The sequence below is a fragment of the Pteropus medius genome, unplaced genomic scaffold (assembly GCF_902729225.1).
Source record: "Pteropus medius unplaced genomic scaffold, Ma_sr-lr_union100, whole genome shotgun sequence".
NCBI lineage: Eukaryota > Metazoa > Chordata > Mammalia > Chiroptera > Pteropodidae > Pteropus > Pteropus medius.
Window position 1 is genome coordinate 9,416,702 of NW_024354911.1, and position 13,133 is coordinate 9,429,834.

The 13,133-nt window shown below is 29.4% G+C and overlaps 1 protein-coding gene across 3 annotated transcripts in view; it reads left to right on the forward strand.

Moving 5' to 3' along the window:
- The window catches only part of MDGA2 (MAM domain containing glycosylphosphatidylinositol anchor 2), a 772,964-nt gene that overhangs the window by 484,885 nt on the left and 274,946 nt on the right, over positions 1–13,133 (forward strand). For 2 of the 3 annotated variants that reach the window (XM_039856638.1, XM_039856639.1), the window contains 2 exons: positions 739–935; positions 11,574–11,706. In XM_039856638.1, the coding sequence (XP_039712572.1) occupies positions 739–935; positions 11,574–11,706 (330 nt within the window). Of the gene's footprint in view, positions 1–738; positions 936–2,235; positions 2,362–11,573; positions 11,707–13,133 lie in introns of all 3 variants that reach the window. The other variant, XM_039856637.1, reaches the window with a different exon arrangement.

The following is a 13,133-nucleotide window of genomic DNA, read 5'->3' on the forward strand; positions in this document are numbered from 1 at the left end:
AAACTGTATGACCCATAAAGTCCAACATATTTATGAATTTTCCCAGAAAATGTTTGCTAAACCCTGTAGTACATATCCCTTATTTAGGATGCATCTAAAATAGGAAAAATTTAGTTATAATATTCAGTAATAAAAAATATTAATGCTTTTTAACAATACCTTCTTTTAGCACATTTCAAATTAGCAAATATGATCTGAGATATAAAATCTGAGATGAAGGAAAAATTTAACCCGGTACAAGATCATATTTTCTAGCCATAAAAATTATAATCATATGTAAATGTAATTCTTTGATTATTTTTAATATGTCAGTTATAAATAATTGGAAAAAGAAGTATATTAAGGGAGAGTCAGTTGAACTGCTTGATATTTATTTCTCTGTCACTACAGTTCATTGTTTTGGCTAATCTCTTGAATTTGATAATTTTGAATTCGGAAATCTCTTGGAGCTTTTTTTCATGGGGCTGTTGGCAAAGAGTTGTAAACATGCAAGATTATTTATACTATCTTGACAGATAGAGATCTTAATAAATACTATTACTTGTGTCTTTACCTCCTATCGGAAATTTCTCTGCAAGTGAGTTCAGTAACCTCGATGAAAAAAAAAAAAAAACGAGTATAGCGATAAGCAATAAAATCAATTAAGAAAACGCACCTTTGGTTAGGTTTTATATCTTCAATGCTTTTAAAGCTGTGTAACTCATAACATTGTCACTTGGTTGTTTTTATTTTTTCTAGATTTGGATGATCCGGTAGTAACTGTTCATCAAAGTATAGGGGAAGCTAAAGAACAATTTTACTATGAGAGAACAGTATTCCTCAGGTGTGTTGCCAATTCCAATCCACCTGTTCGGTACAGCTGGAGACGTGGCCAGGAGGTGTTACTACAAGGATCCGATAAGGGAGTAGAGATATATGAGCCCTTCTTTACCCAGGTATGAATTAAGGTATAGTATTTCCACCCTGCTCTGCAAGGATGCTTTCCTAATTCAAACAGTATGCAGTATTATGTCTATTTGAAAAGGCAGTTTATCCTGACCTGGCCTTTTAAAAAACAGTATATTTGAACTATCGGAAGACTCAAATAATAAAGGACAATTTGTTTATGTTGTATGTGGTAGTTATATTTCAAATGTTAACTAATGGAAAAATATTTAAATTAATGTATTCTAATTTATATTTCTTTGTTCATAGATTTACTTAGGTTTCACTAAAAAGTACAGAATTATACATTTGCTGACTGCCTTTTTTGTGTGAAAAATATTACTTAAAAGAAGAGACTTTGATTTCTCCATTTGAAATGATAAATAAGTTTTACAGAAATGAAGAAATCTACTTGGAATTTATTTGGCTTTGGTTTTGGAAAAAATCTAATTTTCTTTATTCATTTTGGTTTCAACCAGTTTAAGAATAGAGTCTTAATTATGTGAAAACTAAAATAGCTAATTAGTCATTAAAACTTATTTATTAAAAAGAAAAATTGAATAAATTTTACATACAGTGAATTTAATATCAAATATTTTTCTGTAATATGTTGAGAGTGAAAAATTAATTCTTGAAGAAGACATTGAAGTTTATAGAACTATTTGAATGCTACTTATTTTTTTTTTGATGACTAGAAAGGAGTGCAAACCTAATTAATATAGAAAAAGTTTTAAATTAAAAAAATGTATTTGGAAATGTTCAAAGTAATTTTTGGCCAAGAATAATAATTCAAAAAAAATATGATATAGGCAACAAGAAAAATAGAGATTTGATTACATCGTATAAGTTTTGAGACATCCTAAGTTCATAATTAGGGAAAATACAACTAAATGTTAAGTATTATAAATATTATACTTCAAATTTTAAAGATTATTACAAGTTTTATATCTCAACTCTAATAGCATAAGGTTTGTAAATTTTTTCAGCATCCCATTTTTCACCATTAAATATATTTCCTTACATAGTACACCATTTATTTGTAATGTCTAAGGCCTGGCCAATTTCAAATTAATATAATTGCCAATGTTTAGATATTAACTGTGAAAAGATGTAGTGATTCTGCAAAAACATCTGCACATATCATAAATATACACATATAAATATAAATATATTTCTATATATTGCTACTAAGGGTGTAGAACAGCTGTGACTTGCCGAAATATAAATCTCTGGAAATCATCATTTCACATGTGTTACTAATAAATCTACCATGACACTGTTGAAATCTGTTTTGATTTTGTCTTCACTCAGGCCACCATGGCATCAACTGTTCTCTGCAAGTTAACAGGATCACAATTTCCCCATATATTCTGCGCTATGGAAATTTATTCTTCAATTTTTACTAAAATAAAACAAATCTTTTTTTTAGTTAAAAAGGTAATACAAATTTTTGTTAACAGTATTTAGTTGCTTAGATGCCTCTGGGGGTTAGACTTTCAGGTAAATGATCACTGTTATTTGATTCTTTTATCAATTTATTTTTATACTATGGACACTGCTAAAATTTAGAAAACCTACTTTCTTGTCTAACAATAATGTTTACAGTCACTGATGTAATTCTAAACACCTATTCCATTACATGGCTATTTCTTACCTGCAGATGAGTCTGATCACAGAAATGAACACAACGATCTTGTCAAATTTGGGAAAAACTTTACTTTCAAAATAATTAGAATTCATTGTAAAGTTATCAGACAAGCACAATTAAACTTTTCATTCATTCTTTTGCATTTGTTGCTATTTCTATGTTAGTATCTCTAAAAAAAAAATAAGAGTTCTCAAATTAGTAGCTGTTAATTCTGCCTTCTAAAATAACTTTTATTTTCTCTCCTTTGTTTTCTCTTATTTTTTAATGAGAAAATAACTTTTAATTTGAAAATTTCAGTACTGATATTACCTTCTATATAAATATCAGCCTTTACTATGTAGCTTAATAGACTTTCTCCAGCTTTGTATGTGGTAGTAACTCTGCTGTTGGACCATTCAAATTTTCTTTAAAAGTGTTTAAGAAAGAAACAAGCTTTTCTTGCAATTCTGTGTTATGGATTCACCTGCTATAATTGATAGTTGCCAAATAATATGCAGTTATAGCTCCTATTTAAAAATGTCTTTCTTGTCTTTGGTTACTTGATAATGTTGCTTATTTCTCTTTTTGAATATCTATGTATTTGTATCTGTCTTAAAAAATCATGCTGGAGCAAAAATTTCTCAATATTTGTGTAATATATATGTACATAATTTGTCAATATTGAATATATCTTATAGGACAAACCGACGGAAACTCTCAAACAACAGCACATAAAAAGTTTAGTTTTTATAGCCACAGAAAATATTGGCTTTTTCATAGATGAGATGTTATCAATGATTTTTCTTTATATCAAGTATGCTGACATACTACATATGGGCCTGATATACACAAGTGCATCATACCACACAACTTCCATTATCTTTCCATGAAATACAGCAATAGATTCCTAACTAGTTGTCATGCTTTATTACAGAAAACTCCAAATATCTGAGTAATCATTTTTAAACTATAAATCTTTTTTCTCCTTTAATATCTCTAGTAAATTCAGCGTATTCTAACCTACAAGACCGTGTTTGACCTTGTTCTGCCTTGCTCTCTTATCTAATCTTTTATACCTCATTTACTGTTCTGGTCACACAATCCCTAGACATGCCCAGAGTCTATCTGCACATTGCTGATTCCTCCATGTAGAAAGTAATTTACTTATATATTATGGCAAGGTCTCCTTAATACTGAAGACTCATCACCTCTGAAAGGCCTTCCCTGACAGATCTATTTGAAGTAGCATCCCTTCCCTTCCACAGTTACTAATATTGTTTTATTTTTCTCTCATAGCACTGAAACTATCAAATCATCTAAAGTGTTTGAACATAAATTCACTAATTATGGAGACTTTGTCTTTTTAACAGCTAGAACAGTGCCTGACACCTGGAAGAGTCTCAGTAAATATGTGTTAAATGTTGAAGCAATACTCTCATGAAGATGTCTGGGTTACTAGTAATGGTATAGTTAAAACTGACAGAGATTCTAGAAACTCCTGAATCACTCTCTATAAACTCATCCCTCTTTATTCACCATAGAAAATTTAATAAATTGTGAATGAGAATGATTTTATAATTGAATTCATTCGAATGTATTTATTTCCAAACTGTTGACAATTTTCTAGTTATAATTTTTAATTGATTTCTAGTCTAATTCCACTGCGTCAGAAAGTATACCCTGAATAATTTCAGTCTTTATAAGTTAATTGAGACTTGCATTATGTTAAGCCTATGGTCTACTTTTATAAATGATCCATGGGCACTCACAAGAATGTGCATTCTAAAATTGTTGAATGCCAATTAGGTCACATTTATCAGTTGTGTTGTTTAGACCATTTATATATATATATTTTTTATTTGTATGTCTGCTGTTCTAAGCTATTGAGAGAGTTTAGTTAGTATGTATGGCTATGGCTGTGTATTTGCTTTTTTTTTTTTGCTTTATATATTTTTGCTTTATATATTTTTAAAATATATTATTAGTACACACAAATTTAGAATTATTATATCATCCTGGTGGATTATCTAAATATATTATCTTATTGGTATTGTATCTTCCTGGTAGACTATCATTAAGAAATGTCCTTCTTTACCTCTAGTGGTGTTTCTTGCCTTCAAGTCTGTTTTGTCTGTCATTAATTTAACCATATGAGCTTTCTTTTGCTTAATGTTTTTTTGGTGGGTAGGGGTGGGGAAGAGTGGTAAATAACTCTTTTTTTACTTTCAACCTTTCTGTGTTTTTATAGTTAATAACATGTCACTAGTAACCAGAATATAGATTTTTATTATTTTAATCCAGTGGGCTGACACTAGCTTTTAATGCATTTAATCCAATGACTGATATACATATTCTTTTTTATATGACCCATTTGTTTTATTTTACTTCTCTCTTTTCTTGCCTTTTTTGGATTTGTCAAATATTTTTTAATTATTTCATTTTCTCCTCTATTTAACTAAGAATTTTAAATTATTTTAGTGTTATTTAATTGGTTACCCTGCATTGTTGATCATTACTTTACCACTTTTTCAATGACATAAACTTAGAATACCTTAACAATATTTACTCTTGTTGTATTTTATTTTTGTCTAGTATTTTACTTCTACATATATTTAAAAATCAGCAAGATATTATTATTTTGTTTTTGAAACAATCATTATCCACTTATATTCACCAACATATTTCCTTTTTCCATTTTGAATTAATTTCTGTTTATGGCGTGAGGAAATTTTTGAGGTTTATTTATTTATTTTTTTTGCAGGGGGATATACATGTATTTTAGCACCATTTATTGAAAAAAATCTTTCATCATTAAATTTTCTTGGCACTTAAATTGAAAATCAATTGGCCCTATATATTAGAGTCTATTTCTAAAGTATTTATTCTGTTCTATTGACTTATATGTCTGTCTTTATGCCAATACCACACTGTCTTAATTACTGTAGCTTATAAATCCTGAAATGAGGATTTCAACTGTGTTTATCTTTTTCAATATTGTTTTGTATGTTTCAGCTTCTATTTCACTTAAATTCACCATGTAAATTTCTAAAAAAGTCTGATAAAATTTTTAGTGAGGTTTTGTTGAATATGTAAATCAACTTGAGGTTATTGAACTGAGGATGATTGATATTGACAATGTATTATAATCAAGCAAAGAAAAAACTGATCCCTTCCTCTTACGTTTTGATTTTACCTCTTTGTCACATGTAATATTATTTTATGAATATTTTGAGAGCATTGTAAGATTTTTCAATACCAATTTATTTAGATTTATCAACTTTTGAGTTACTGCTTTGAGTTTTCTTACGCATATGTGTGATTTTCATAGATGCATAGGAAGCTGGTCATTTACCTAAGAAATTCTGGAGTGCTTCATAAAGAAATTACCTCTCAGGAAAAGGCAACTAGTTGTATATAGCCACCTGGAGAACCAAAGATTTCTTTTTCAAGGGCCATAGTAGGTTTACTGATGTGTAGGAATCACAAATGCAAATGCATTTGGTAACATATGAATCTGGTAATAAGTAAATCTGTCTAGTAGTATGAAAATAAGAACTGGTGAGGCTTACTGTGTGTGTCCACTTATTAGTAAACAATAACTCACCTGTCATTGCCAGAGTTCAATATTCCAACCCCTGGACTGCCATTTTTTAACTCTGCTTAGGACCTCAGTTGCCTCAAGGGGGATGCAGTGGTGCTTTTGATAGCGTTGCTGGTTTTGTATGACTTCAAATATAGAGAGAGAAGGAGTATGCAGGGTTTCTATAAAGAATGAAAATTAGAAGTAATAGATTGAGAATTTTAGGGCTGATTCCAGCCTCCAAGACATAATTTTATAATATAGATGAATGTGATGTAGAGAACATTTTTACCCAAGAATCTACTTGATAGCAAACATTTGTAGCTTCTAACTGCCTTGGAAATTTGGAAGATCTGTGCATCAAGGTTGTCTAGAAGTAGAAAGCAACATAATAGACTTAGCTTGTGGTTTTTATTTTTACAATGATGAAATATAATTTCTATGTAGATCCTAATATACAAAGTTATATCTAGTTGTTTTTCCTAATATTGAAAAATAAATCCATATATTTCTAAGGAATTTTAGAATTGTTATTGAGTTAAAGACATTATTTTTTAATGTTAGAAAATTAAATTTCTTTTAAAGATGCTTTTCTATTCAATAACAATGTCTTATTTTTAATAAAATAGAATTTCTAAGAAAATGAGATATACCTATCTTACATGCCTATTCATACTAAGCTAATAACTATATCAATTTGAATTCAATGTTTATTTCACTAATGTGTTGAGTGACAAAATTTTCTTTATATCTTTTATAGATAGTGTTTCTGGAATAGAATTAGTGTTCCTGAGGCTGATATAAATTCATAAACATATAATGTAATAAGTTTAAAAGGAATAATTATGTTTTTCATATTTCCACTTAATACTGAAGATGTAGGCTGGTATATATGGTTACTTATAAGTTGGTAATAAAATAAAATTAAAGCTACAAAAATGAATGTGAATTGGAAGGCCTTACTACTTTTTTTACTGATATCCGAATGTACATATTTTAAAAAGTTCCAATATTTTTTGTAAGTAAAGTGGAAATACTGCTTGAGGCTATTGTTATTTTCACTAGAAAATGCCGCCATTGATACTGGCTACTAATAAATATATAGAATACCTTCCTTCTATTTCTTTTATTTAAAAAAGTAGTTTTAAAAGTTTAAATATAGCTGTTGAAAATAACTTTGTGAATGTTAAAGAAACGTGTACTTAAATTTTCCAAACTACACGTACTCTTGTTATATTTTTCTAGAACTTTTGTAAAGATGTTCATGACATCATCTTGTGTATTGTAATTATACCATCTAATTACAAGACTGAACATATTTACATCAATTACGTAATTAGTTTTAATTAGGCTAATTAAACTAATTATAGAATAATCAACTAAAAATTCCCTTTACAAATCATGGAAATTCATATGCAAAAAGCCTTCCGACATCATATTAAATTTATATGATTAACAAAATAAAATTAATGTTATATGATAAAACAGTTATAAGTGATAGTATAAATCATTATAAATGCAAAAATTTATATGTATACATACATGCCATTTGATAACATATATATGCATACACATATATTGATATCCTCTGTTTTGTTATATATATTACCCTATATTTTTAAAAAATATTTTGGACTCTGGGAGCTGTTTATTGAGAAGAGGGTCAGCGTGAACACCTTCATCACTTTCTGAATGTGGTGAATTAATTAAGTGGGTGAGGTTCAAAGTCTTCCATAACTCTGCCTATTTTCTACATTCCTTCAATAGACTGTGTCTATATTAGTCCTTCTCGGTCTTTGACATACTGCATGGATTAATCTTACATATTAACCTAGATGACTGTCCTGTAGGCTCATACATCTTGTTTTTTAGTTACAAGATGTAAATCATCTTAGCTCAACCCCCAGAACTCTCCAGTCCGATGCTAGCTGAACCACTAGGAAATTGTGTATCTAGGCTTTACAGCAAAAGTTAGCCTTTCCTTTTGTCTGTCCTCACGTGCCCATTTTGCTGCACTGTTCTGCACAAGAATTAACTAGGGTATACTCTGTGCAAACTATTATATTTATTGAGTCATATTTCTTGGTATTTATAAAGTGTAAGGATCATCACAAAAAGTAAAGAGTTCTCTTAAAGCTTTAAAATCTTAATATTATTACCCAATTTGTATTCTTTATTTCTGGATAATGTAAACAGCAGCAGCATTTCTGATCACTTGCTTAGAGATTTGTTAGGAATCTGTACATAGGTACTAAATGAAACTGTGATAACATATCAGATTCCACTAGGAATATATTAGTAGAAGATTGCAGATCAAAATTGGTACACTAGGTAGAAAATGAAATGGAAAATAACGAAGTGACTTAATTATTATATTCATAATTAATTACCTACACACAAGGGCTGTCAAAGTAGCAAAGTAAAGTGTTAGAAATAAGCAGAGAAGTATAGAATGATAAAAAAATAAAGATTTATAGAATTTTAACAAAAGAGTATCATTAATGACACTAGTAAGTACAGTTTCAGTAGAATGTTGAAATAGTATTTAGCAAATAGGTATTAAAACAATTTGTCAATGGAAACAGAAACAAGAAATACTGGTAGCATATAATTAACTTTGTGAATAAAGAGACTATTATTAAATGTAAATCTAAATGATAGTGTTCATTCTTTATATATATTTGAAAATAATAATTATCTGATTACTTTTAAAATATTGACTATGTGTATTAACGTTTACTGAGTTCATAACAGGTGCCAAGCAGATAGAAAGTTCTAGAGAAATATATATAAAGCAAAGTCATGAGTGGTGAAAAATTGATAGTTATAGTACTTTGAATTGAATTCTTTCTCCTATGCTAATTCCTATGTTAGGTGCTTGGAACATGATGCTCAGAGCAAGATAGGCATGACCTTTAGGTACTTACAGGCAAGTATGTGTGGCATTGGGGAGGTGGCAGAAAATAAATTATTTCTTTTTATTACCACAATAAATGAAAAAATGAGACTGCGTTGTAAAGAGATACAAGCAGATTTCACAAAAAGGTATTCCTCATCTTCCAGAAAGTGAAAAAAAAGTGGAAGTAAGGAGTATTGGCATCTAAGAATGAGATGAAAGTGATTAGGCATAGAGAGATGAAGAGCCACACATGTGCAAAGGATCTGTGGCAGAAGGAAGCTGGTAGTTTATAGGGCCCTAAAAGAATGAGATGAGACTGGAGAGGCAAGGAGAATGCAGATCTATGGGGTCGACAGTCATGTCAGTAGGTGTTGTGTTTATTTTTAAGAACAATAATAAGTCATGTGAATTAAAGAGAAATGGAATGATCAGATTTGCATATTTTCGTTCTGGTTATAGAGTAGATCATTATACTTGCTTTCATTCTTAAGCTATACCAAGGGCAATCAAGAAATTTTTAGCTGAATATATGATTTAGAGGATTACATTTAAAAATAAATAAAAAAGAATAATTTAGATTAAGCATGCTTAAAGGTCAAAAAAGGATCTGAGGAGACACTAAATATATGAATAAAAAGTAATAATTGAAAGTCTAAGTTTCCTGTTATTAAAAAAAGATTTAGAGGAATAGAGGAAGTTTAATTTAGAATATGTTGAGTTGTAGGTGTCTGTGAGGCATCAAAATGAATATATTGCGGTAAAAATTTGGTATATTGCATCTGAAACTTAAGGGAGAATTCTGAAAATAGGATACAAACTTGGTATAGTGGTAGGAGGAATAATGCTTGTAGTAGAAAACCATCCGCAAGGATAGATCACTTAGGGAAATTTTATAGTGAGATTAACTATGGAACATGTAGAATTCCAGGAATAACCAACAGTTAAGTGTTAAGAGTAGAAAAAAAAAAGAGACAACATCTAAGCAATAACAGACACAGAGGTAGGAGTAGAATGGATGTATCACCTCATTTGAAAGTTATCTGAGTTAACTGGTTTTAGTATAACATTTTCTTTCAACTATACATTCTAACTAAGCACACTTTTCTAGGCATTATATATAGTTAATGCAAATGAGAACTCTGTAATACACTGCGAACTTGTTTTAAATATAAATTCTAAGAACACACACACTGACTGTATATATTTGTGTGGAGTGTATTTGCATTTGTTTTTATAGGAAAAAATGCAGTGTCTTTCCTAAAGAAAAATTTAAAAAGATAAGATTATTGTTTATCCCACAGAGGAAATTGCTAAAGGTGTGACTAATTTAAGACTGAATTTTGAGAGTGAATGAAAGGAATTATGGCCACAATGCTCATGCACACTAAAAAGAGATTCACTTGACACATTTGGAAAACTCTGTGTGCCTTCCTATGTGTGGGCAAGCTTTTTTTTATGCAAATGAACAGGTACTATCTTTATATATTGTCATTAAGTATTCTGATCCTTTTGAAGAATGTAAGGAAGCATTGTGATTTTTAAGATTTAAGTGATGTTACTTAAGTAAAATGAAAAAAAAAAACATGGTTCCACACAGATGTTATCTGGAAAAAAATTAACATTTTTAAAATTTCTATACCAAATATGATGTCATTGGGATGCTATTTTACCATCTTAATAATTAAGTTACTTATGAGAAGAACTATTTTGAGAAGATGCATAGACTTTAGAAGGTAAAGAATTCCTAGAATGCCTATTTTGAAATGGGCATGAGGTTTTTTCTATTGTTCTTTGTTTCTTTGTTCTTTTTACCTTTTAAACAATTTCAGTGTTTTTACATGGTCTTTCCTGGCTGTTCAAGAGTTTGTAAGATATTTCTGGCCACTTTATTTGAGTCGATTAGCAATTTTGCAGATTTACCTGAGACGCCTAGACCTTGAACTCCTGAATGTAAAATAACAAGAACAGTAATAATGTAGATACAGTTATGAATACTTCTTAAATGCAGTTTTAGATCTATCATCTGTCATTGCTCCACATTCACAAAATATTTATGTATATAAATTTAATTATCATTAAATTGACTCATTAACTTTGTTCTACCGACAGTGTTTCATTTATTAACTCCTCTTCAGAATCCTTTTCTTTCATAACATTTCATTTTGAAATCTGCATAGATCGTAGTGTTTATTGAATAAATTCCATTATTAAGTACACTGTTCTGATCTTTGCATAACAATTTTCATAACTAACACCATAAATAGATATTTTTTCCCCCTAGGAACCTAGTTTGCAAAGAAAACATGAATTTTCATTTAGTCTGTTAGTTTTTATCTCCAGGCATAGCACAGTATTATTTCTAAATGCAATGTTTTTGTTTTTTTTTTTGTTTTTAATTTAAGGTATTTTCCTTAAAAAAAATAAGACAATGTACCATATTCTGATAATCATATGATTTAATACAACGTAATGACATGATTCATTCATTCGTTTTGGTTGCTATTGACTTTTTCTAATGACCTTTTTTGCTTTTACATTTTCAGGGTGAAACAAAGATTTTGAAACTAAAGAATCTTCGACCTCAGGACTATGCTAATTATAGCTGTATTGCTTCAGTGAGGAATGTATGTAATATTCCGGATAAGATGGTATCATTTAGACTTTCCAATAAAACAGGTAAGGAATTATCTCTGAATATTTTATGTCTATTATCTACAACTAATGTTTAATGGCTTTTTAATTTTCTTATAAACCAAATGATTTCTTTAGTATATGTAGAAGCAAAGCATCCTTTTTTTATTCCCTAGAAAATTCTATATCTGAAAAGCTTTTAGTCAATGGACACTGTAAAATTTAAGCAACATGCTCCCATGTAACGTTTGTTTATATAGCATGCAAAATTATACTTCTTTGTTATTGAATTTATAAATGTCACAAGCAAGCTTATATCTTGTTCAAAGACATTTTTGAGAAATATTAGCCTTTATTAAAAAAATATGATTTATATTGCTAAAAGAGTTTTGTGATTCCAAAGCTAAGTAAAGCACCTTTCTTTTACTCTATTTCAAGTCAAGAAATCTAATTTGTAATTGCAAGTAGATATTTTTAAGAAAGTACGTTTGTACAAAATGTCAAAATATTAGCAAGACTAACACTTAAGTCAGCCTGTGTTTATTAACGTAGACCTCAGAATAACTGCAAACATTAAGAAGAAATTGCTAAATGAAAGAGCAAAGAGAGCATGTGAATAAACCTGTCTTTTGTATGATTGTATATTAATAATAACCATAATGAACTGAATTTTAACTGGATTTGAGAAACTTTCAGCAATTAATATAAATTTTTACTTTTCAATAATTATATTAAGATAAAGAGTTTTAAAATTACTTTTCCCATTAACAAAAATCTTGAAAAGTATGGGCCTTAGCGTGCCTAGATTTAAGTCTTGGTTCTGCCTCTTATTAGCTCTTGGATCTTATGTAGCAAGTCACTTCACTCTTCTTTGCCTCAGTTTCCTCAGAAATTCATAAAGTTGCAGGGAAGAATAAATGAGTTGATATGTGTAAAGCACATGGAACACACTTTATTAGTTCTTCCAACACAGAGCTAGTCGGCAACTTGTTCAGTTCATTTGGTGAAAAGATAAACCTAGGACTTTATTGAAAGATAAAACAAAAAATGCATGCCCATACATACATCAATTTAACAACCTATTTTCCAATATGAGTTAAAATTTTGAACGGTTCATTCTTTTATCTATTCCTTTATTTATTCACTTATTTATTCGTCAGAAATGTATTGGGCTTCTATTATGGGTCAGCAATGATAGACATAAGGATATTGACTAAGATGTAAATTGACTTAAACTGGAGAAATGCTCTATTAAGCATCAGATAAAAGTCCTTAGAAGAAAGTGAAAGGATAAGAAAGACTTGAAAGAAACTGTTGCTGAAAAAATAGAAATATAAAATCCTAGTGGACCTAAGACTTGTAAAAGTTAATAATCTCATTTCACTTGAAAATGAATAAATAGGATATTGAGAAATACAAATCAGAAATTAACATATAAGAACTGGGTTTGGTTATGTTGTTCTTCTTGGCAT